Source organism: Telmatherina bonti (genome assembly GCF_933228915.1).
Source record: "Telmatherina bonti genome assembly, chromosome: 5".
Lineage (NCBI taxonomy): Eukaryota > Metazoa > Chordata > Actinopteri > Atheriniformes > Telmatherinidae > Telmatherina > Telmatherina bonti.
The window spans coordinates 36,231,202-36,258,742 of NC_136623.1; the positions used below are offsets into that span (position 1 = coordinate 36,231,202).

General features: G+C 40.3%; 2 protein-coding genes across 2 annotated transcripts in view; one reads left to right on the forward strand and one right to left on the reverse strand.

Moving 5' to 3' along the window:
- The window catches only part of ano10a (anoctamin 10a), a 29,130-nt gene extending 14,843 nt beyond the window's left edge, over positions 1-14,287 (reverse strand). The window contains 6 exon segments of the mRNA XM_079240922.1: positions 403-587; positions 2,010-2,129; positions 4,202-4,336; positions 6,640-6,837; positions 8,913-9,068; positions 14,250-14,287. Coding sequence (XP_079097048.1) covers positions 403-587; positions 2,010-2,129; positions 4,202-4,336; positions 6,640-6,837; positions 8,913-9,048 — 774 coding nt within the window. The 5' untranslated portion in view covers positions 9,049-9,068; positions 14,250-14,287.
- Positions 14,288-23,756: 9,469 nt separating this feature from the next.
- The window catches only part of abhd5a (abhydrolase domain containing 5, lysophosphatidic acid acyltransferase a), a gene marked incomplete at its 3' end in the record, with an annotated part of 33,425 nt that continues 29,640 nt past the window's right edge, over positions 23,757-27,541 (forward strand). The window contains exon 1 of the mRNA XM_079240642.1: positions 23,757-23,832. Within this exon, the coding sequence (XP_079096768.1) occupies positions 23,804-23,832 (29 nt within the window). The 5' untranslated portion in view covers positions 23,757-23,803. The remainder of the gene's footprint in view (positions 23,833-27,541) is intronic.

The following is a 27,541-nucleotide window of genomic DNA, read 5'->3' on the forward strand; positions in this document are numbered from 1 at the left end:
ATATATATATATATATATATATATATATATATATATATATATATATATATATATGTAGTTTTATTCCTTATGATGATAATGTATATGTATATATGTATATGTATATATATGTATATATGTATATGTATATATATGTATATATATATATATATATATATATATATATATATATATATATGTACATGTATATATATATATATATATATATATATATATATATATATATATATATATATATATATACATATACATGTATATATATATAGTTTTATTCCTTATGACTTGATTGTATCTTGTAAAGCTCTTTGTGTTACCCATGGCATGAAAAGAGCTCAAGAAATAAAGCTTGATTTGATTTGATTTAAATTCAGTTATGGACCACATTAAAATCAGTGTCCTTACCTCGAGGATAAGCATGCACCAGATGAGGTTGAACACAGCAAAGACAACATATTTGTCATAGTCCTCCCAGTCGAACAGGTAGTAAACCACTCCAATAAGGGCAATGGGAATCAGGGCAAAGGTGAAGTACTCCAAAAAGCCAAAGTAGAGTGCCTGGCCCTCACCAAAGTAGTGTCGGATATCATCTGGAGATAGAAAATGCTAGGTAAAGAAAAGTATCGGCATACAAACTAAAAGATGTAACGTAAAACAAAACAGACTATCACATTTCTTTAAACGACGGCGGAGAAGAGAGTTAAACAACAAGGACAAAGGATTCACCCCTCATCCTATTTGTTTAGTAGGTTTTTTTTTTTTTTTTTTTTGGTATTCTTAAGAGGCTGAACTGGGCAGATGCATAGCCAGTGGTCTCATTCAGCCTAGTTACAAATATCTGGCTGTATTTGGTCGCTACAACTAATGCAGGGGAGGCTGGATGAATGTGTATCACACACACTATGAGGTGCTTTTCAGTTACAGTTAAAGCTGGTTTCATCCTCCACAAGAAGCCAGAACTTTGTTCTTGCTCTGAAGACCGCCGGATCAAGAAATTTGCTATTATTCATCAGGTCAATTCATCCTTCACAAACAGATTCGTCTGCGACAGGGCAGGCATCACTGCAGAGAGGTGTCTGTGCTTTTATGTGCAATAAACCTGTTTACTTCCTATTTGATGTATATTTTCTTTCTGGAGACAGACGGGTTGTGCATGTGGCTGGGTTCATGTCTTTAAGGGTGCATTCAAATCAGGATGGACTGCTAGGCTTGGCCCGACTGGGGACTCAGTTGTAGGGGAGCGTATCCATGCAAACTGAGATCGTGTTCACACTGCATCCAGTTCGGTCAAACGAGCTAAATCATTAGAATAATATATCCCCATTCTCACCAAAGGTAGTGCTGCACTAATATTTAGCAAAAGAGAGGACAAGACCCTTGCGAAGAAGAAAACTCGTTCCGAATTTCTGCAGCTGTGATATTTTCCTCTGACTATACATCTGTTTGTGCTTTTACTTCATTATCACTCCCCATTTGATCACAAGCCATTTCTAGAGAACAACGTGTATTTGTTGTGGTAGCATTTGTCTACAATGCCCAGTGTTTACCCATAATGCAATGCTACGCCAAATGCAGGAAGTGACTTTTTTCGTAGTCTACTTCCTGTATTTGGTTTGCTTGAAACAGACCAAACAAGTCTGCTTCTTTGATCCAAATCCCAATTAGTTTAGCACATTCACATTTTCCCAGCAGATTTTCTGAGCAAACTGACTAGGATTCTTCAAAAAGGCTGAAGTGAATGTGTCCTATATGCTGCATGTCTTTTATACATTTTCATACTTTCTCACCACCTTGATCAGTTGTTTTATTAAAACAATCTGTTTAACCTGCATCAGCAAAAATCCAGAAGTGGCAACTGTCCACTTTATGTTTTTCCGTGTAAACCACAGCCAAGAACAAGAACAAAGTTCCCGCATTTTGTGGAAAATATAGCAAACTGTGACCATGTTCTGTTTTTTGGCTAATTACTGAATAAATGATAGAAAAGGATGATGAACAAATTCTCCACTTACCAAGAGGCTGCAGGGACAACGAAAACTTTTTATACCAAGAAAAGGAAAGTCTCTTCAGCTCTTCCTTCTCGTGCAGTGGAAATATCTGGATCAGAATCCCTTTGGACTGCATTCTGCGAGCTAAGATTAAAAAAAAAAAAAAAAAGAAAAAGGAAAATTGCAGGTTATGTCTTTTAAATATTTTTGTGCCATATCTAAAATTTTACAAAAATGATCTTCAGTAATTATAAAAAAGCTCATTGTCTGCCCAGACAATCCTTCCTTACATCCGCAATTAAGTGTGAAGCTTGACTCTGCCACACTTGTTCCTACGCCTGCTGCCCGGAATCTTGTGGACATGGATGACCAGTTGACCTTTAAGGTCCATGTTGCCTCGGTTGCCCGTACCTGCCGATATGCTCTCTACAACATCAAGAGAATCAGACCGTACCTGACAGAACATACAACTCAGCTTCTGGTTCAGGCTCTGGTCATCTCACGCATCGATTACTGCAATTCCCTACTGGCAGGTCTGCCAGCTTCCTGCTGTTTTTGTTTTCCACGTGGTGATATTACATCGTTAGTGGTCCGCGTTACTGTGGTTCCCAAATCTTCCAAAGATGACTTCAGTTATTTACCAGGTTTTTTGGATTCTTCCATGGCGCTTTGGTCACAATCAGCCATGATGAAACAACTAACTGTGGTCTTCTTGGCAGTAGTCATGCAGAGATTTGCTGCATTACCGCCTGCAGCTGGTGAGGAGGGTGGACCAGAATGAGTCCGTGCGTGCAATTTCAGAGGGGTCATCCTGCAATCTTCCTCTGAATCTTAAGAGGTATCTGAATCTTCATATGAGTGGAGCATAAAGTGGTTTTAGGTGGATTTGGTTCACTCCTGTGACAAGGCATCTAATCACAGAAAATCCACTTCTCTTGCTAAGATAATGCCAAACTCCTATTCTTCCATGCATGACTGAATACTTTGTTTCTGGGAACCAGAGGCCTGGACTACAAAGTGAGATAACATACTCAGATATCTCTCTGTTACCCAGGTTAGCTTACCCAGACATTCAGGATCTGGATAAGCAGTACAATGAAGTTGGTTATCAACTCAGTGATTCAACTCAGGGTTTTTTCATCTTGTTTAGAACACGCTCACATAAAAAAGGGGCAGAGTTGGCAGTGTCTGACCAATCACAGACACAGAGAAACTCTGCGGACCAGCCACTTCACCATGAGGAGCAGACAATCACTCTTCAGAAAAATTAATAATTAAACACACCACCCATGCCAAAAGCAACACTGTTGCCGCGGCAACAGCAGCAAGGAATGCTGGCAGAAAATTCCTGACTCTGTTAATGCGTAAATTTGGCAGATTATACAACATTAACTCATCTGAAAATATAAACAAACAGTACTCTGATTACTTTGTTACAACTCAGATGTTTTGGACTGGGCTTCCTCAGTCCTTTCCATTCATTCATTCATTTTCGCCTCCCAACTTTTTCCATTCATTCATTCATTTTCTGAACCGTTTAATCCAATTCAGGGTCGCGGGGAAGCTGGAGCCTATCCCAGCAGGCTTTGGGCAGCAGGCAGGGTACACCCTGGACAGCTCGCCAGTCCATCGCAGGGCCACACAGAGACGAACAACCACTCACACACACACATGGGCAATTTAGAGTGACCAATTAACCTAACATGCATGTCTTTGGATGGTGGGAGGAAGCCGGAGAACCCACAGGGAGAACATGCAAACTCCACACAGAAAGGCCACTGACTGAACCCCTCCCCAGCCAAGGATTGAACTAGTGACCTTCTTGCTGTGAGGCCACAGTGCTAACCACTGTGCCACCGTGCAGCCCCACTTTTTCCATTCATTTTTAATTTGTATTTTAATCCCTGACAAAAAAGTGTTTAATTTCCTCCCAAAGATCTGGAAATCCTTCTTCCAGTTTGTGTGAAAAAACTCATCTGAAAGTGGAGAAAGTTATTCTCTGACAGACAGTGAAAACGGCTGAAACTGTTCCCCTACACCATTAGCCTGACTGAATGTACATTTTCTAATCAACTCCATTTCCTGGACAACTATTAGAGTCTGTTGAAGGATTTAAAGCACAGCAAGTGAAAATGCCTCTTTGTGTGATCCTTGTGAGGTACCAAGTGATTTAAGTGATTTAGAAACCTGAAGTTTTGGAGTGGATGAAGACTTACTGATGGATTTCCCCGGGTAGAGTTTAGCCTGGCTGTATCCTGGAATATGAGTCTCGTCTTTGGCTCGTAGCGTGTCCAGCTCATGTTTGATGATGTACTGGCACTCTGCCATACTGAGGAAGCCATCTCCGTCTCCTGTGGGACAGAGAAGATCAGAGAAACACACACACTTGGCTGGGTTTCAATTAAGCGTTTTTATAAAGTTTATCTATGTGATGTCATGGATCCTTACAAAATATTTTTTTCAAAATTAAGCTTTGATTTGTAATTTCCTACGCAAGCAAGCATATGAAAATCTTGTCTAAAAGTTGTTTGTGTGTGGACAGCAGTTGGTTTTAAACGCTTTGAGATAAATCCTGGTTTCTGCTCCTGTAAGCATGCATTTCTCATTTTTTCTCCATTTCATCTTATATACAACCGATAAGCCATGATTACACACAACCATCACAGCCACCAGTTGCTGCAGGCGGCCGCTTGCTGCTTTCATCCAATTTTGTTGGGGAATTTGGGAACTTTTTCGAAGCAACAAAGATCCAGCAAGACCATATTAAACAGCTATCATGTCAGTCACCTAAACAACACTAGTAGTCATCAGGGTTACAACTAAACATGAAAACAATGTACATCTTTTATCTTCACTTGTTCATTGTGCTGTCAGAAATGTACAAATCGTGAAAAATGGCCAATGTGGATCTACAAAGGCTGTACAAGTGATAAAGTAGCAGATTCTCTCAGTTAAGTTGGAGATTTTGATTAACACATGGAAACATTTTTCTTTTTGAAAAACTGTCCTACACTGTTACAATTGATTGTATAAGAACTAATAAAATACATGACTTCCTATTGTATCTGTTATCTTATTGGATTTGTGCAGATATTGCATGAAAGTGCAACCCTCATCATAGATTAAAACCTGAGAAAATACTTGCTTTTTATTACACTTATGCATGTTTATCATTGTTGCCTTGATTATTTTGCATTTGTTTGAAGTGTCATTTGTGTTGCAGCATGTGAGGAACCAGTCCAGCAAATTTGACAGGACGTAAGGTCACAGGGGAGACCAGGGGTAGGCAACTCTGGTCCTCGAGTGCCACAGTCCTGCAAATGTTAGGAGTTTCTCTGCTGCAACACACCTGGCACACATCAGACCTAATTAGCAGACTTCAAACTCTGCACAAGTCTGCTAATTAGCCATTGATTTGAATTAGGTGTGTTGCAGCAAGGAAGCTCCTAACATTTGCAGGACTGTGGCACCCGAGGACCGGAGTTGCCTACCCCTGGGGTAGACAGTGGTAAAATGTAATGTTTAGAAGACAAGTCTGTTGATCATGTCTGAAAATACTTGTATATTCATGATGTATTGTTGCTGCTGCATAATGACAGATATGCTGATCACAACCGCTGGCCAGACATAAAAACTATTTTGGAAGTTAATTTGGAGACATACAAAAAAAAGGGAGGAACAAGTCAGAAGCTGTGTTTCCATTACCGTTTTTCCCTAACATAAAAACGATACTTGTGAATTTTCCAAAAACAAAAATTGTGATTTGCAAGTGTTTCTACTGAACGGTTGGTGTTTTGCACTTGTGCTGCTGTTGTTGAAAAATCTCGTCAGTCAGATGACATTTTTTGAGAATTATTGCTTATGCATGGTAGCCATGTTTTGGGGTTGTTTTCGACGATTTGAAAAAGGTTTTCGAAGCCCTTCTCGCTCATTTCTCTGTAATTTGTGGAAAAACTGCATTTCATTGTTGTTTGCTATTTACTGCGCCATCTTTACTGGGAATGAACTTGTCACATGACCCCTCACGACATGTTAAAGAAGGTATAAATGTTAAAAAAAAATAAATAAATAAAAAAAAAAAGTATTTCCATTGCACTTTTGCAATATAGTTATTTTAAGATATCTAAAAAACCACTTCATGACAGCAGAAAACCTTTTGGTGATTTTTAAGTTTTTTGTTTTGTTTTTTTTTTTCCCGAAATGTAGGGGTTTCATTAGTGGTTTTTATTGTGACATCTAGGTTTTACACAATGCTGGGGTTAATGAAAATACAGTTGATCACAAAGAAAGATGACGGAGAATCAGAGTGGTGCAGTTGAAATATTTACCCACCAGACATCAGACTCCTTAGTTAACTAATCAATTTTATTGACCACCAGTCTATGGAGGCTATTTTAACCAAATAGTAACATTTTGTACTTTCACCAAGCTTATGTTTTGTTAACACCCAACAAATTCAGCAACTCTATGTGGCATGATTTCTCGAATACATCCTTTGTGAAATCCTCAGATTTGAACCACAGTAGACAAGCAAACGTGAAAAGTTTGGCGCACAACAGAGCTGACTACCTACATATAAAGAAGCTTAAAACCAAATATATTTTCAGCCTGAGAAATTATATATCTAAAGCCTAAATACTCACAAACCAAATACCTTTAAAGTCTTTGAAGTTGTGTTGGTTGGCGCAGGTGAAGCCCCTCATAGACCCATCACTGTATTCCTTAAATAGGCCCGCATCTTCAGCCCCAAGGAGAAGTCTTTGCCTGGAGGCTCCCACCAGAAACATGTTGGGGTTTTCCTTGTCCTGAGCCCCAACTCCATGGCCCAGCTGCTCCACCAGCAGTTCAGCACCTGATAAAGTTGGCATAATAAGAGTTATTTATATTTTATGATTTTAGGTTTGCCTGTTCTTACTTTTACGCAAAAGTACATGAACAACATTTTTGTAAAATAATGAAGCTAAATTAAATGAATTAAATGAAAAACACAATCAGCTCCAGCGGCTCCAGAGTTACTCCAAGCACAGAAGCAGCTTTCTGGATCAGTTTGTTGATTCTCTTCAAGTCTCTGGTTCTGATGCTACTACCCCAGCAGATGCTGCAAAGCTGACTGCACTCTCCACAACAGACTTATAGAAGATATGCAACATCTTGGTGCAGACGTTAAACCATCTCAGCTTCCTTAAGAAGTACAGTCTGCTCTGACCTTTCTTGTAGATGTAGTCAGTGTTGCATTTCCAGTCCAGTTTGTTGTCCAGCTTAACTCCAAGATACTTGTATTCCTCCACCACCTCCACCTCCTCTCCCAGGATGGAAACAGTGCTTTGTTTATTCTTCTTCCTCCTGAAGTCAACAATCATCTCTTTTGTTTTGCTGGTATTTAATATGAGATGATTGTCACCGCACCATTTAACAAACTGACTGACCAGTTCTCTGTACTCTGCTTCTTGTCCATCCCTGATACACCCCACAACTGCAGAGTCATCAGAGTATTTCTGCAGATGACAGGACTCAGAGTTGTACTGGAAGTCTGAGGTGTACAGAGTGAAGAGGAATGGCCAGAGTACAGTTCCTTGTGGTGCACCAGTGCTGCTGACCTCCATCTCAGACACACAACCTTTCAGTCTCACAAACTGGGGTCTGTTTGTGAGGTAGTCATAGATCCAGGTGGTTGTGGAGGTATCCACCTGGAATTTATGGAGCTTCTCACATAACAAAGCAGGCTGAATGGTATTAAAAGCACTTGAGAAATGAAAGAACATGACCCTCAGAGTGCTGCCTGAATGGTCCAGATGAGAGTGTGCTCTCTGGAGCAGGTATATGATGGCATCTTCAACCCCAAGTCCATTACGATATGCAAACTGGAATGGGTCCTGAGAGGTGTTTACTTGCTTGTTGAGGTGAGCCAGTAAGAGTCTCTCCAGGACTTTCATGATGTGAGATGTCAGGGCAACTGGTCTGTAGTCACTTGGTTCAGCTGGTTGTGTTTTTTAGGCACTGGAACAAGGCAGGAGGTTTTCCACAGCACTGGGACTCTATTTAGTCTCAGACTGGTGTTGAAAAGGTGCTGGAGAATCGGACATAGTTGTTTTGAGCAAATCTTGAGAACTCTGGGACTGACACCATCTGGACCTGCAGTCTTGTTCTGGTTCAGTTTCTCAAGTTGCTTCTTAACCTGATTGCAGGAGACAAACAAGGTGGAGGTCTCAGGATGTCCTGATGTGGAGGGAGATAGATTAAGTCTATAGTCACATCACTTCCCCAAAGTTTCCAATAGAGTTGGTAAAGGGGACAGCAAAATTACAAAAGTCTTTGGACAAAAGTCGATTGTGTGCATTACTTGGTGAACCAGGATATTGCACACTGAAAAACATTCTGCATTTAGCGATTAAATGTGTTAAATTTTTTTGAATAGTTATTTTCATCTTTAATTAATTAATCAAAATTAACATGTTAGAGACCCACCACTAATTATTAAACTGTGTTTTGTCCTTTCATACATTCACAGTTCACTTAGTAAAGGATGTGGTTTCATCATAACTTCTGGGGTCAGAAAAGAGGTCGCTTTCCAATACAGTGATTTTTTTTAATCACAAATATTTGATATAAAATGGCGTTGTCATGGATCCCTCATTGGGCATTTACCTTATAGTCTCCAAATTAACAACACATTTTCCAGCTGGATTATAAACTTCTTGGATATGATGAAAGTATATAGCTACAAGATATATAGCTTACATTGCCAAAATGGTGAGTTATTATCACAATTTACTCCACAGAGTTACACATTACTGTTCCTGACAAACTGTAAGCAACATGAGCAATAGCACTTAGGGGGCGCTGTTGATGAAGCAGTTTTAAGGATGAAAAGTGTTTTACATTAATGTAACTGCAAACAACCAAATGACAACAACAGATTAACTCTACCGCCACTTTGTTGTTTGTCCTTTATCCTGCTCAGTAGCCATACAATCGCTTCTTCTTTGGTGTTTGAGGCCAGCTCCACCACCACCAGAGGGTTAAACAAGCAGCCACTGCTGCCTCCTGATGACTCCTTCAGCATCGTTTCACTGTCCAGAGCCCCTGCATGAGAAATTCAAGAATTTATATAGATGTGCTGCGGTGTTCCTTGGACAGAAAGAGAGGAAAAGAAATGGTGAAAAAAATGCAATACATAATACAAACTGACATTGTCATAATTATTAATTCATTTTAAATCAATTCAACATGCAGCAAAGCTACATTAAATGTGGTAATCTCCGAAGCCTCCCTGGCATGCTTACTCAAGATGTATCAGGGACTTATCAGCTTAACTAAATCTTCCAGCACAGTGGAGGCAGTGTGATCTTGATGGCACCCTAAAGTGGGGACCATGGAGGTTCAATCCTTGGCTACAGAATCTAGCTCCAGGGACATGGAAAGTCACCTCTCTGGTGGGAAAGGAGCCTGAGCTTGTGCGCAAGGTTTAACAGTTCCGACGAGATATAGCTGGATTCATCTTAACACATGGCTGGGACTCTGGAACGAGAATATTTGAGAAGGTCTGGACCTTCTTCCACTCTGGAGTTGCTCCTGGTGAGGGGCGGAAAGCAGGTGTGGGCATAATGATTGCCCCCTGACTTGGTGTCGGCACGTTGGGGTTTATCCCAATGTGGTAGGTTTGGAGTTCAGCTGGACAACAAACTGGACTGGAAATACAACACCGAATACATCTATAAGAGGTCAGAGCAGACTCTACTTCTTAAGTTTGTTTAACGTCTGCACCAAGATGTTGCATATCTTCTATAAGTCTGTTGTGGAGAGTGCAGTCAGCTTTGCAGCATCTGCTGGGGTAGTAGCATCAGAACCAGAGACTTGAAGAGAATCAACAAACTGATCCAGAAAGCTGCTTCTGTGCTTGGAGTAACTCTGGAGCCGCTGGAGCTGATTGTCCAAAGAAGAATGCTGCACAAGCTGATGAAGATGATGGAGGATTCTTCACACCCTCTCCACAACACAGTGATGAAACAACAAAGTGTCCTTTGGCCACATCCCGTGCTGATGACCGCTACATTGTGTGAACACTGCCCTGAGAAACCGGATGATGAATGCCACTCAACTCCAGACACGTTTAAGAGAGGTGAGAAGCACCCAAGTGTCACGTCAGACCATTCCAAACCGTTTCCATCAGCGTGGTCTGCGTGCTAGACGACCTGCACGGGTACCTGACCACACCACCAGGCACAGGCATCATCGTCTTGCATGGGCCAGGGAGCATTTACGCTGGACGAGGAACCAGTGGGCCTCAGTGCTGTTCTCTGATGAAAGTCGATTCACACTGAGCAGAAATGATGGCCGGCAACGATGTTGGAGACGTCAGGGAGAGCGCTATGCATCAGCCACTGTTGTCACCAGGCCAGCTTTTGGTGGTGGCGGTGTTACAGTGTGGGCAGGGGTGTCCACTTGGTACAGAACTGCCCTACACTTTGTGAATGGTACAGTGACAAGCCCATACTACCTGAATAACATCATTAATCCAGTGATTGTGCCCCTACATGAACAGCACAGGCCTAATTTCATCTTCATGGACGACAATGCTCCTGCTCATCGAGGCCGCATCATCAGGGAACGGCTGTTGGAGACTGGTGTACCTCAAATGGAATGGCCTGCACTCTCTCCAGACCTGAATCCCATTGAAAACCTGTGGGATCAGCTGAGCCGTCGTGTAGAGGCTCGAGACCCTGCACCCCAGAACCTCAATGACCTGAGGGCTGCCCTTCAAGAAGAGTGGGATGCCATGCCTCAGCAGGCAATAAGTTGCCTTGTGAACAGCATGAGACGTCGTTGTCAAGCTGTAATTGATGCTCAAGGGCACATGACGAGATATTGAGACGTTCAAATTTTTTGTTGTGGTGTAATTACCATTGTTGTTACCTTTTGTGTTGAATGAATTTTTTGAGATGAGGAAATCAGTAGTGCATCCTTCTACTTAAATGTCTTACGTTTATGATATTATATCACTGTAGCATGAACATATTGCATTTTCCATAAATTTCACCTGAAAGCCAAATATCCCTAACTTTTTGTGAGTAGTGTGTGTGTATATATATATATATATATATATATATATATATATATATATATATATATATATATATATGCAACAACTATTGTGTAAAAAACCCGCTGAGTGCTCAGCAGGTTGAACAATTATAAAAATGCCAGTAGTTGCAAACAAGGTCCAACAGGTACTTTTCAAAACTATCTACCATTGTGTTTAGCTCCAATCTTGTGTTTGTGGTAATGAACACCTCTAGTGTTCAAGTCCATATTGCACCTTCGCACAAAAGAAGTTACCTCGCATCAACTTACGTGCCAAACATGTTGAGAACGTATTGGCACTATGACATGTATACGAATGCGTTGCCTACAACAAGTACATCCTTAATCAAGGTGTAGGGCTTTCTGACTAGTTCCAAATACCAGTCCTATCAAATTAGTTAGCTATAAATTTTAGAAACCTTGAAACTTGAGTTTTTAAATATCAAAATCTTATGCAAACATAATTTTGTATGTGAGGTCTGGGGGCAGATTTATAAATTCAAGACTTCTAAGACTTTTTACGATCTGCGAGAACTGTCTGAAGGGAAAAAACTGAATTGCATAAAAGGAGTCATTAACGATGACAATTTCTACTCTATGTACTTTATTTTTAAGTCTTCAGAACTCCAAGTATTTCTTGTGTCCTTTTAACTGCTGCTTCTGATTCAACCAAATATTTTTTGATATTTTACCATTTTATAGTGAATATTTTTCCTTTTATAATATAAGTACCTCTTTAAAGGAGTTCTGTGATCACAATGTTGGTGTGGCAGTCCAGCTGGAGTGCAATTTTTTACACAATAGTTGGTGCTGATTTTATCACTTGCATGTGATATCGTCAGCTGGATGTACTCTGGGGATAACTTAATCTGCTTTCACTGGCTCCCAATTAAATACAGAATCAAATTTAGGGTTTAAAGTAATTGTGTCTCAACATTCTGGCCTTAAAATACATGAGATGTGTTAGAGTGTTCAGGCCAGGATGGTGTCTCAGATCTGCTGGGTTCGCTTTTACAGCTAAAAATACATGAAGTGCTGTTTACTCATTATTAGGGCTACATTATTAGTGTTTATATCAGAATGAGCAGATCTTTTTCTTTATTTAACATATTGGTATTAGTCAGAGAAATAAAACTTGGCAGATATTAACATCCAATGTATTTTAGTCTGTTTTTGAGCAGTTTGTGTATGTTTCAGAAGGTTGGGGGGGAGGGGGTGATGCTGTATTTGTTTGGCATGTGACATGATAGTAATGCATCGCAACATAGTGGGGTGATACCCGGAAAGCAGTATGCAGTACTTGCAATGTCGAAGTAATGTGAAGAGGAGGGAATAACCTTTAATGCGACCAATGTAATATCTCATCTGAAAACCAGCCATCCAGAGGTTCACACACAATGGCAGGGAGCTCCACTTTTAACGTTAACTTTCATTTTGCACAAAATCACATCATCTTAACATTTTGAAAAGAAATATGCTGCTGCCTGTAAACATACGTTATTGGTTATAACATTAGCATCAAGTATTAGCCAAAATGTTCCCATTGGATCATCTGTACTCTATTAGTTATATTGGAATCTAGCTGGTTAGAGTTTGTGAGTGAAAATAATGAAATTACAATATATTTCAGTTGTAATGAAAGTAAGTGGATGAGTGAAAAGACCATTGACTGTATAAGAAGAGATGGATGAAGACACCGTGACGTCACCCATAGGTTTCTGAAGAGCTAAATTTAAGCTCGGTGGGCGGTTCCTACTATAGCCATTTTGGCAGGGGCATGTGTGTCTTCTCGCCCAGAAAATACAAATATGGGCAAAGAGGTGGAGCTAAGAGAGGTGTTGTCAGCATCATGGTGGTTTATTGACATCGAGCGAACTCCAAGCTGTCTGTAGCTAAGAGCTTACCAAGCTAACCCAGAGACAACAGCAGCTAAACAGCGAACGGAGGTAAGCAGGCTATCACGTTGTTAACAGACTAAAAACCGTGGTTGTTCCGTGTTCTTTTTACTTGAAGTGAGAGATCGGGTATCTGTCAATCATAAGGACACGCCCCTAAATGTGACAAATTTACATACATACATACATACATACATACATACATATATACATATATATATATATATATATATATATATATATATATACATATATATATATACATATATACATATATATATATACATATATACATATATATATATATATATATACATATATACATATATATATATATATATATACATATATACATATATATATATATATATACATATATATATATATATATATATATACATATATACATATATATATATATATATACATATATATATATATATATATATATATACATATATATATATATATATACATACATATATACATATATATATATATACATATATACATATATATATATATATACATATATATATATATATATATATATACATATATATATATATACATATATATATATATATATATATATACATATATATATATATATATATATATACATATATATATATATATATATATATATATATACATACATATATATATATATATATATATATACATATATATATATATATATATATATATATATATACATACATATATATATATATATATATACATATATATATATATATATATATATATATATATACATATATATATATATATATATATGTGTGTGTGTGTGTGTGTGTGTATATATACATATGTATATTTATATACATATGTATATATAAGTTTTTTCAGTTTCAGCATCCTATGTTGCTCTACCAATGTTCTACTGCGAAATATATATGTATCTGAAAATAATTATGTTGTGATTTCCCTTTTTGTATTACACAAGTCCCAGGATGGATTGTTGGTGGGTTTGATTTTAAGATGCAATAAGTAAAAAGAAAAAAAAGACTATTTATGGAATCACTATGCAATACATTATATAACATAAACGTAGAAAATAATATAGCCTACGTATAACCTTTAAATAGCAGTGACGCTATAATTTTAATTGACTTCGGCATAAGAACTCCGGTTTTGTCAGAAGTAACATGTAAAACCAGAAGGTTTATCACAGTTGACAACTCCTCCTACATACATACATACATACATGTGTTATTTTGTCAAAATTATATCCGGCAAGTTAAACACCCACTACAAAACTTACCACAGCCCTCTTCTCTGTGTTACAGCAAGGTTTTGCTGTGACAGAAATGGACTTCCGTATTCCTTCCTCCGGCGGTAGCTGGAGGTGTTTGTTTTAAATGATCAAGGAAAACGGCAGTGGGCGGAGACTGATAAAACATGGCAGTCCTACGCCCCGTCCACAGCAGATATGTCAAGTAAAAATTCCAATGCCCCCAATCTGCAATGAACGACGTCAGAGTCCAGGCCACGTGATTCGGCGACATGAAGCGTTGAATATGAGTTAAAATATGTCTAAGCCATGACTGCAAACAGTTGGTGAGTCTTGCTCTACTTTTTCCTCTCTTTGTCAGATTTTTACCGCCACAGAAGTGGCAATAACATCTGCCGTAGCTTTGGTTTAATGGTGTGCAGCTCTGTTGCTCCTGATACACCCAAAGTTAAAGAACCTATATAAAGTATGATGTGTCGCAGTGAGGTGAACTTCAGTCCAGCTTGGGGCCCTTTCAGAGCCTGTTTACATACTTCTAAACAGTTTCTCAGGCTGTTTATTTCCCACAAACGTCTGGGGATAATAGAGGTTTCATAACATGGTTATTCTTATCTTGAAGATTCTGTTTTGTCCACAAATTTATTGAGTCATTTTACATGTTATCTTCAGTTGCAAAATATTTTTATTTAGTCAAACAGCAGTATTAAAGTTGTTTATTTAGGTAGTTATTTATTAAAATAGAGTTATTTCAGAAACTCTCCTCCAAACTTAGGGTCATTTTAAATTACCGCAAGCATCTGAAACACTTCCTTATTTACAAAGTTCAGACGTCAACATTGATACTGTGCTTGCATGGAGGTGTCATGTATGGAAAGTTGATTAAAGAAAGCATGTGCGTCCTGGTGATGGCTTTTTTATTTTAACAAAGAAAGGCCTCCTTACTTTATCACTGTTTTTGGAAATAAGGAAACCATTATCTCAAGATAACCATCACTAAGCACAGTGGCTCTACACTCCCGTGCACATGCTACATCAGTTGTTTGATATTATTTTTGGAAGAAATAATAACTATAAACAGTTCTTAAATGTCTGTAGATTAATGTAAATGTCCATGTTCAGTTCTTTTTACTGAACATTTAATATAAAAGTATTCAGTTTGTAACACAACAAGAAACTGTTTGGTTCAGTGATGGTTGTAAAGAAACAAGAAGAATTGCCATTAGTCAAAATGACGTCATACTTGCAGGGACATAAAAATTAGTCTCTGTTTTAGGCTCCATCAGCTTTCCCTTCTGAGTGATGACACTCAGTGATGGAGACATGAAAATCAGTTGCGCTTTAGGAGACGCTTACATTCATGCACTGAATCTTTTTTCATTTTCTATGATAATGAATGTGTGACAAAGCAGTGCTTGTATGTGTTGATGATGGATCTCAGGTTTGTTTTCTAGTATTAGCTGTCATATGATACATCAAGGTAAATCAGCTTTTTTTTTTTAACCAAAATATGTCCGTCATCACTGTGGAACAAAAACTCTAGCAGGCAAAATCATCAAGCATGTTTAACTTTTGCTGTTCTGTGGTTACATTTTATATTCCAGCTCAAAAAGCATCTGTTTTCCTGTGACTCTTTCTTTGAAATTAATCATGGAAGTCATACATGTTGATTCTGTTACTCTTGTAGACATGGTAATAAAGCTGCAACGATTTGTCAACAACGTCGACAATAAAAATTCAAAGAAAACTTTTCTTTTCTCGTGTTTTCTTGTAGTTATTTAATTCTTTTTCTTTGGTTATACATCTATTTAATTATTTACTCAATTATTGATCTATTTATTTATTTGTTTGCTCAAATAACTTCAAAACTGGCAGCTCGGGTGGAGCTGGTAATTACTCTTCTTTTTTTCTCTCTCTCTTTTCTTTATTTCTGAACAATGTCCAACTTTCCTGAGTTATTTGGTGTTTTATGTATTGGGTATTTTTATTTATGTATCATGCTTCCTTTCTATAATGGGGTAAAGGGAATATGGGGGATGGGGCAGTGTGGAAGGGGATGGTGTAAGGGGGAAGTTAGGAATGGAGAAGAATCTTTATATATTTTTTCCTCCATATACATGCTCAAGATCATTTGCACATACACAGATATACATGCACATACATGAAAACAGTTTACATATTTCTCTTACAGCTGCTGCAAGGGGCTTCTTCTGTCAAGTGAATAATGTTCAAAGTTAAATTTGTAAGTTGGAATATATGTGGAATTGGGACTCAGGCCAAACAACTTAAAGCTATTAATCATCATTTAGAAATGCAGGCTGACATTTGCTTACTCTTCATCTTCAGCCGCTTATCCGGGGTCGGGTTGCGCGGGCAGCAGCCTAAGCAGGGAAACCCAGACTTCCCTCTCCCCAGCCACATTTGCCAACTCTGCGGGGGGGATCCCGAGACGTTCCCAGGCCAGCCGAGAGATATAATCCCTCCAGCGTGTCCTGGGTCTTCCCCGGGGTCTCCTCCCAGAGGGACGTGCCTGGAACACCTCACCAGGGAGGTCCAGGAGGCATCCTGACCAGATGCCCGAGCCACCTCAACTGGTTCCTCTTGATGCGGAGGAGCAGCGGCTCTAATCTGAGCCCCTCCCGGATGACCAAGCTCCTCACCCTATCTCTAAGGGAGAGCCCGGCCACCCTGTGGAGGAAACTCATTTCAGCTGCCTATATATGAGATCTCATTCTTTCGGTGACGACCCACAGCTCATGACCATAGGTGAGGGTAGGAACATAGATTGACTGGTAAATCGAGAGCTTCGCCTTCTGGCTCAGCTCCTTCTTCACCACGACACACCGGCACAGAGTCCGCATTACTGCAGACGCTGCACCGTTCTTGTTCACTCGTGAACAAGACCCAGAGATATTTAAACTCCTCCATTTGAGGGCAATCCACCCTATTCCGGCTGAGGACCATGGTCCCAGATTTGGAGGTGCTGATTCTCATCCCAGCCGTTTCACAATCAACCGCGAATCGCTCAAGTGAGAGCGGGAGATCACGACCAGATGAAGCCAACAGGATCACATTATCTGCAAAAAGCAGAGACCAAGCCAGATCCCCTCAACACCTCGGCTGTGCCTAGTAATTCTGTCCATATAAGTTATGAACAGAATCGGTGATAAAGGGCAGCCTTGGCGGAGTCCAACCCTCACTGGAAACGAATCCGACTTGGTAGTGGACCAAGCTCTGACACCTGTTGTACAGAGACCGGACAGCTCGTATGAGGGGGTCCGGTACCCCATACTCCCAGAGTACCCCCGACAGAAATCCCTGGGGGACATGGTCGAATGCCTTCTCCAGGTCCACAAAGCACATGTACACTGGTTGGGCAAACTCCCATGACCCCTCCAGGACCCCAAAGAGGGTATAACAGTCCACTGTTCCGCGATCAGGACAAAAACCACATTGCTCCTCCTCAATCCAAGATTTGACTATCCCTCGGACCCTCCTCTCCAGGAACCCTGAATAGACCTTACCAGGGAGGCTGAGGAGTGTGATTCCCCTGTAATTGGAACACACCCTCCGGTCCCCCTAATTAAAAAGGGGAACCACCACCCCAGTCTGCCAATCCAGCGGCACTGTCTCCGATGTCCACGCGATGCTGCATAGGCGTGTCAGCCAGGACAGCCCCACAGCATCCAGAGCCTTAAGGAACTCCAGGCAGATCTCATCCACCCCCGGGGCCTTGCCGCCAAGGAGCTTTTTAACCACCTCAGCGACTTCAGCCCCAGAGATAGGAGAGTCCACCCCTGAGTCCCCCAGTTCTGCTTCCTCATCGGCAGACATGTTGGTAGGATTGAGGAGGTCTTCGAAGTATTCCCTCCACCGACCCACAACGTCCCGAGTTGAGGTCAGCAGCTCCCCATCTCCACTGTACACAGTGTTGATGGAGCACTGCTTCCCCCTCCTGAGCCGCCGGATGGTGGACCAGAATCGCCTCGAAGCCATCCGGAAGCCTTTCTCCATGGCCTCGCCAAACTCCTCCCGTGCACGAGTTTTTGCCTTGGCAACAGCCGAAGCCGCATGTCGCTTAGCCCGTCGGTACCCATCAGCTGCCTCCAGAGTCCCACAGGCCAAGCAGGCCCGATAGGATTCCTTCTTCAGCTTGACGGCATCCCTCACTGCTGGTGTCCACCAACGAGTCCTGGGATTCCCGCCACAACAGGCACCAACAACCTTACAGCCACAGCTCCCGCTGGAAATCTAGAAATTTCCCCCACGTTTTTATGGCAAATTATAATTCACAACAAAAAGGAGTGGCAATTCTAATCTATAAAAAAATTAAATTTGATCATAACAAATCAATCGTAGATCTAGAGGGACGATATATTATAATAAACATATTTATTGACAACAATCCTCTTACAAAAGCTAGTCTTTATGGCCCTAACAAAGACGAACTCTCCTTCTTCAATGGGTTTTTCTCTATTTTAAGAAATCTCACGAGCTCCGATTTGATAATAGGTGGAAATTTTAACACTGCACTTTATCCATTGATGAATCAATTAATACAGAAAATATGAGAATATATAAGTCCTCCACTATTTTAAAACAGTATATGGAGGACTGTGGTCTTGGTGACAGCTGGAGGCTACATCATCCTACCGACAGAGAATATACACATTTCTCAAAAGTCCACCATACATACTCTCATTTTCCTCATTAGCACCTCTTTGCAGGCAGACATATTCGAAACACAAATCCATCCAAATACAATCAGTGACCATGCACTGGTTTCAGTTCAACTGAATAGGAAAAGAAGCTCATGTGTGTCTCCCAGGTGGAGGTTCAACATCACTGCTGGAAGATCAAGATTTTGATAGTTATTTTAAGAGAGAGTGGGCATTTTTTATGGAAATGAATTACTCTCCAAATATTTCCGCCACTCTGCTTTGGCAAACTGGGAAAGCTGTCTTAAGAGGCAAAATAATTTCATACTCATCTTACAAGAAATGAAAAGACATAGAATTACAAGTTGGAATAGAAAGAAAAGTTCAAGATCTTGAAAATAACTATGCATCCCAGCCAACTGAGGAAATCTATTGTACATTACAGAAAACATAATGTTTCAGGAATACACAAATTGTTTAAACATATTAATTTACCTGAGTTAACTTCAGAACAGACTAATCTTCTGGATCAACCATTAACAGCAGAGAAATTTTACAGTGCTCTTCATAAGATGCAAAATAATAGAGCACTTGCTCCTGATGGTTTCCCTGCTGAGTTTTATAAGCATTTTTGGTCCACCATCTCTCCTCTCTTCCTCAGAATGGTTGAGGAGTTCCACGTTATTAACAGCATACCATCTACAGTGAATACAGCATAAATAGCAGTACTTTTAAAAACCGGAAATGATCCACTTACTGTAAAACCCCTAACCTTCAACTAATACAATACAAAATCGACCATAGAGTGCACTTCACAGGTGAGAAATTACATAAAATATGCATGTTTTCTGGTTTTGCACAACTGTTAGACAATTTTGGACACTAGTTACAGACCATTTATCTCATATTTTAGGCTGCCATATCCCTCTGTCCCCACAATTCTGCATCTTAGGAGTCATGTCTTCTTTACAACTACACAGTCACATTAAGATGACGCTGGTGGTCACCCAAAAAAACTATCCTCCTGAACTGGAAAAAAATAAATCAATTGAATCTTACCCTCTGGAAGAACCTAGTAACAGACCAAATCTCTCTCGAAAAAATGTCTGCCTTCATGAATCACAATACACCTCATTTCTATAAGACTTGGTTCCCATTCATAAACAAATTTACACTGAACTCTTGACAATACCAACCCACAGTATCCCCAAAGCTTTAGCATACATTTAATCTCCACATACATGCATGCACACACACACACACTCAACATATTTTATTCTTTTATTTTATTATTCACTTCGCTTTCTTCTCCATAAATTCTTGGATCACCCTGCCATTTAATTTAGTTTGTTTTGTCCTTGTTTTTTGTAAAAAAAAAAAGACAATGAAAATTCATCGACGCAAAATTTAATTGTCGACACATCGCATTATAAATGCCCATAATGGCTTTGCTAATAAAACACTGTGCCAGGCAACTTCACGCCATTTACCAACCAGTTTTTCAGACGGCATAAGAACTCTAAACACCAAGTAAATGACGCAAAGCACCCCGAGAAGTGCTGGGGGCAGTATTGCCTTTTTGTGCAACATCTTTGTTTAAACCAGGGGTGTCCAAAGTCGGTCCTTGAGGGCCGCTGTCCTGCAGGTTTCCCATGTATTCCTGTTCCAACACATCTAGCTTCCACTAAATGGATCAAACAGCCAATGACGTGCACAACTGATTAAGCTCTACTACTAATTAATTTGAATCAGGTGTGTCTGAGCAGGGATACATAGAAAACCTGCAGGATTCTGGCCCTCGAGGACCGGAGCTGGACACCTCTGGTTTAAACAATGAAGAACATACTGACAGCGGCACAACCAATTTCCAAAGTTTGGGGATATTTCACGCAAAACAAGGTGTTGAGCAGGTGAAATGTGTCGTCTGCCATGCAGAGTTGGCATACCATGGCAGCACAACAGTCATGCATCAACAGCATCTCGGAGTCATGGTTTCCAGCATTTCGGATGACAAAGTTAGCATTAGCGAGGAGTGATGTGCTATTGTTACCTCTGCCAAACCTTTTGGGCTTCCATACCTTATAGTGACGTCAGTGCGCTCCCGCTGGTTTCCTACGAAAAAGCGTAAACACAACAACATGGCAGCTAGCGACGAACAAGAAGTGCCCCCTCTGCGTTTCCTGCATGTGTTTTTGCTAACTAAAAACGACATTTGTACGTTTTGACCAACAACAATTGTGATTTGCGAGTGTTTCCATTAAACAATGTTTATCACATTAGCATCACGTTTTGTAAAATCTTGTTTCTTTCGTTAGATTTTACAAACATTGCGATGCAAAGTCGGCCCGTAGCGTTACCTTAGGGTTTTCTACGTGCTGCGGAGAATTTGCTTTGGATTTTCAAGCTTTTCTCCCTCACTTTCTTTTCTAAAACTCTGAAATTCGCTGTTGTTTATTTCACACTTCCATCTTTACAGGGAATTAACTGGTCACGACCCCCCATGTCACGTCTGGGGACACGTAAACACAAAAAAAGTGTTTCCATTACACTTTTGCAATATATTTCCATCTTGAAATATCTGGAAAAACCACCTCTTGAGATCGTAAAAACTTTTATAGCAGCGGGTTTTATGGCGATATTTAGTTTTTGCGCAGTTCTAGGTGTCATGGAAACGCAGGGTTTTCAGTGTGGGAGGGGGCATTGTCACATGCCAAAGGGATCTGGAGCCATATGCAGTTGACAGGCTCGTCTTTCTTGCCAAAAATGTGTAAATTAAACAAAAAACAGCAAGAATATAATAATAAATGTATGTTAGAAATATAGCTTTAATTAACATTCAGGGATTTTTAAAAAGATAGTATTTTGTATCAAAGAGGTCAATTTTCTCGAAACACATGATAAGTATAAAGAAACATTCATTTTTATTACGTCATTGCAAATGTGGGGAAATTGTTTGGTTATTTAATGTCAAAATACTCTAAAAGGAATCACTAATTTTCTTCTAAGAGGAGGTACTTTTATTTATTAGTAGTTTTTTTTTATTTTGAAATAAAGTTACACAAGTGAGGCCTTTTCTTAAATGTATGATCAAAAGTTAGAAACGCACTAAGTGGAAACATGTTGTTTCTTATAATGGTTATAATGGCAGCACCTGTCATCTCTTTTTACAATCTTGTTTAACAGCTTGTTTAGTTGCACTTTAAATTCAGGTAAACTCCTAGGCTGACTGCAATAAAAGCGTTTTTGAAAAAGAATAATTTTTTACATTTTTTTCTTTACAGTAAGGGGAAAAAATCAATTAAAATCGGATTTGGTTTTAAAAAATCTGAGATTTTATTTTTTGGCCATATTGCCCAGCCCTATACACAATGTTGTTCTAAGTTTTTCAGGCCCAAAGACAACAAACTCAGTGTTGTCTGAGTTCAAAAGGCGAAAATTCAGGTCTTTATGTCTGTAAGACGTCTTTGCAATCTAACAAACTGATTGGTTTCATCTGGCTTCATGGAGAGGTAAATCTGAGTACCATCAATGAAAGTTTATACCATGCTGTCTGATGATATTACCTAAGGCAGTTTTTTCAACCTATTTTGAGCAAAGGTTCATGAGACAATCTCTTTTAAGGCACACTAACATGCCATGGCACAGTGGTTGAAAACACTGACCAAGGGGAAGGGTGTGTAACATGAAAAGTATTTGTCCAAGGAACCCCAAGGAACTCTGTGACTTACTCTGGTGTGTGAGGAAAATTTGTCATTTACATTAGCAAACTGTAATCTATCAGATAAATATGACTGGAACCAGCCTAATGCTATCCCTTTAATTCCAGTAACATGTTCCAGCCTCTGTGGCCGAATGTTGTGATCAATGGTGTCAAATGCAGCACGGAGATCAGGATCAGTCCACACAGGAGTTCTTTATCTGACACCTGTATGAAGATCAGAATGAGTGGGTCTGTGGACATTTAGTAAAAAGCCAACTGAATTATAGAGTAAGAAACAACATTTAAAATGTCATTTTCATCATCAACATGAATGTTAAAGTCCCCCAGTACAATGGCTTTATTATCATTCAACACTAAGTCTGATAAGATGTCTGAGAAGTCAGTCAGAAACTGTCTGTAAGGTCTAGGTGGATGGTACACTACTGCTAGCAGAATGTGCTTCTCTGATTTTCATTTTGGGTGAGAGAGACTGAGAGTCAGCTGTTTTTGGGCGGTGGCAGCAGATGGGAGACTGCATGGAGCCATGTAAGACTACAGCTCTGTTCTCTGGTCTCGAACCTGATAAAATCATTCATTCATTCATTCATTATCCTAACCGCTTAGTCAGATGAAGGGTCGCGGGGAAGCTGGAGCCTATCCCAACAGTCTTTGGGGAAAGGCGGGGTACATCCTAGACAGCTCGCCAGTCCAACACAGGCCTGATAAAATCATTTTTATTAAATACTATTACATTTGAATAAAATATATAAACCATGAAATGACCAACTTACTTATTCATGATTTTATTTATCTATTTACATGGTAAATGGTTAGTTTAGGAAATTGATTGTAGTTTTGTTGATGTTTCACCAGCTGTAACACAGCAGTCACGGTTAAACAGTTCATATACAGGCATGACTCTTGTGTTTTTGCACCTGCACAAGGTAGCCTATTTTGTAGGGATGGCAGTATCTGTGTGTCTGGTCAAAGCTCAGCTCTAACACTAGTACCAAATTCAAGTCAGTTTTTAATGTCACCATGAAAATGGATAAAAGGGTAAAGGATAACATGCTTATAATATCTTGTGATAATGTTAAGCAGATAAATGTCTAAATGTGTTTGCTGTCCTGTCAGTGTGTTTTGTCTTGATCCTCCTTGGTTTCCATTCTGTTTTCAGGATTGTGCAGAGAGTGTTATCAGTTACTGGTGTTCACAGTCTGGCCAGCAACATGTGGAGCTACGTGGACAACACAATAAGGTATTTCTGGTCCATGTTCATCCTTACAATGACACCACACTAGATGAACAACACAATGACACTAGATGAACACATCTAGTCTCCAAGATTAGAGCATGTATATCAGCAGTTCTTAAATGTTTTATATTCACAAAACATCAGACTTTCCAGAGAGATAATGAAATGCAAAAGAAGAGAGACCGACCCTTTTCCACCAGACTTCCGACGGAGGCAAGTTGGTTTCAGATGAAGCTAGAATTATGCAGACCTCTGCAAAGCCAGAGGGTCACTTGCCTGAGAAAAGGTCCAACAGCCCACCCAGTTATCAACCACACGCCAACACTCTTCTTTATAACTTAGGCTATTTTCAGCATCTGTTTCCATCAGGATAGATGCCTAATCATATTTAAAATATTTGGAAGCTCTCCTGTGAACAACAGGAGAGCTTCCCCCCTGTCTGCAGAGGTGCGGCAGACAGGGACGGGTGGACTGAAGGCTTCAGCGGTTGGTTAGCAACAGCAGGCTAACCCTACAAATTATACTGCTGGCAAAGGTTAAGTCACTGGAAAATAAAATGGATGAACTTCACGTGTGGCTCTCCACACGAAAGGACATACAGTATTGCATCATACTGTCTTTCTGTGAAATGTGGCTGGGAGAGTGGACAACCAACGAGGCAGTAACTCAAAACTGCTACATGGTCCTCAGAGAGGACCACTGCACAGTGGACAGTGGCATGGAGAAGAGAATGACCTCATCCTCAATATAAGTAAGACCAAGCAAATAATCCTGGACTTCAGGAAGACTGGAGGGGGCATGGGAGTTTTCCCTACCAGTCTACATGTGCTTTGTGGACTTGGGGAGGACGTTTGACCTTATTCCCTGGGGGCTCCTGTGGGGGGTACCCCGGGAGTATGGGGTACTGGACCCCCTTGTATGAGCTGTCCGCTCACTGTACGACAGGTGTCAGAGCTTGGTCTGCATTGCAATAAGTCGGATTCATTTCCGGCGAGGGTTACTCTGCCAAAGTTGCCTTTTTTTAATCACCAATTCTGTTCATAACTTTTATGGACAGAATTTCTATGTGCAGCTGAGGTGTTGAGGGGATCCGGTTTGGTGGCCTTAGGATCGGGTCTCTGCTTTTTGGGTATGATGTCGTTCTCGTGGGTCATCTGGCCGTGATCTCCAGCTCTCGCCTGAGCGATTCGCTGCCGAGTTTGAAGTGGCTGGTATGAGGCTCAGCACCTCCAAATCTGAGACCATGGTCCTCAGCCGGAATCAGGTGGATTGCCCTCTCCGGGTCGGGAGTGAGGTCCTTCCTCAAGTGGAGGAGTTTAAATATCTCTCGGTCTTGTTCACGAGGGAAGGATTGAGCATGAGATCGACAGACGGATCGGTATGGCGTCTGCAGTAATTCAGACACTGCGCCAGTCTGTCGTGGTGAAGAAGAGTTGAGCCAAAAGTCAAAGCTCTCGATTTACCAGTCGATCTATGCTCCTACCCTCACCTATCGTCATGAGCTGTGGGTGATCTCGCATACAGGCGGCTGAAATGAGTTTCCTCCGCAGGGTGGCCAGGCTCTCCCTTAGAGATAGGGTGAGGAGCTCGGTCATCCGGAGATCAGAGTAGAGCCGCTGCTCCTCCGCATCAAGAAGAATCAATTGAGTTGGCTCGGGAATCTGGTCAGGATGCCTCCTGGACGTCTCCATGTTGAGGTGTTCTGGGAAGTCCCTGTGGGAGGAGACTCAGGGAAAGATCCAGCACACACTGGAGGGATTATATCTCTCGGCTGGCCCGGGAACGCCTTGGAATCCCCCCCCCCACAGAGTTGGCAAATGTGCCTGGGGAAAGGGAAGTCTGGGCTTCCCTGCTTAGGCTGCTGCCCCCGCGACCCGACCCCGGATAAGTGGCGGAGAATGGATGAACTGCTTGTCTTCCTGCTTCTCGTTATTTATACATTTTATGAATTATACTTACTTTTATACATAATTTTAACTTACTTTTTTAACTTTCCTAACTGTAGCTGACAACCTTGAGAGCACTGCACAAGATTTCCAAATTGCCTGGATTGTTAGTTTATGCACAAATGGTGAATAATGACCTTGAACCTTGAAATTACCATTTTTTTTATAACAGCTGCAGTTGGGTTAGCTGTTAGCGTGTTCACCACGTACTGTCAGGTCATCATGTCGTTTTCTTTTGGCTAATGTTTTTAGTTATTTTTTAATTAAAAGTACCAGTGACAATATTATCCTTATCTCCCAATAGTCACGAATCCTTTAATAAGTTCCTAGCTCGTGTTATGCTGAAGTCATAGTAGTAGAATTTACACACGGACACTGCTCAGAATTCCAAACAAAAGATTTATTCAGTCTCTCTGGATCCGGATAATTTCCAAGAACAGGCTGGCAGGCAGATTGGCAGACAAGCGGGGAGGCAAACCGACAGGCTGGGAAGCGAGCAGGCTGGCGAGGAGGCAGGCAGTCAAGCAGAAGAGCAGCAAGCAGGCAGGCAGACAGGATCTCTAACAGGGAAAAGCACAAACAGGTTACCAACTGGTAAACAAAACTGAGAAAAATTCTCAAGGCCTAGAGTTGTACCGCAGGGCATTCAACAATCTGGCGATGAACAGCAGGCTGAGCCGGTCTTAAGTACTGCTGTGGCTGATTGCCAAAATGATGATCAGGTGCTGATCCAGATGCCAGGATGCCAGACATGCCCACCAGGGAACAGGATCCACAACAGCTTATTTCTAATTCAGTTTCAGACAAGAATTTGATCAGATCTGTAAATACAGTCAAACAAACCAACCCATGCTGGAGTAAATATGGACCTTGGTAGAGATAAATGTTGTTTATGGTTGAGTGGTGCAGCTATCGTTATCAAAGGATTTAATCACTAGAACTGATATGTTAACTCTTTCTCACCGCTTAAATGTCCTCAGTGTAGTCCTGATCACCCTGGGAGGTCTGAGACCGGTTTAGTTGTTTCAGCAGTTGATTTTGCCTTCATATAACACACACATACACAAAAAGAAAAAAAAAACAAGTCATCAAAGTACGATGTGTTACACTTTGTTTCACACATAGTAAAATGACAAAAATGAATAGTAATAAATGGATAATACTACTACTATTAATAATGATGATGATAAACAATAAATGGTAATATTTACAAATATAATAAATAAATAAGTTTACATTTTTATTCAAATCTCAAAGTGCTACAATGAGCGGGTTTAAAAACAGCAAAAGATAGAAAAAGAAACAAGATAGCAACAAAATCAACAACAATAATTATCCATAAAGCACTTTTTTAAAAAGAAAGCTTTTCAGTCTTTTCTTAAAGGGGTGCTATGATGGTATTTGGAGTTTTCTGAGCTTTCTACAGTGTTACAGTGTTGAATCCTCATCAGACATGTGAACGGCACTGTTTTTTATCACCTAAACGCATGTTTGAGTTTAAGTATGAGTTCCAGCACGCTCTCCGTTCGGTTTCCATGGCGACGAAAAACTTGTCGTTTTAGAGAGTTTTTTCTACTTGGAAATCCTTGTGACGTCCCGGGGGATAAGGCTCGGTGATTGGTTACCTTCTACTGGTTAACAAGGGCATGTACAAATACATCAGGCGGGTGGAAAACGTGGGATAAAGTTATTTCCAACGATGGCTGGTGAGTTTACCAAAGAGAGACATCCTGCTGCATTCGTTGCTGTGGGTTGCTGTTTTCCAC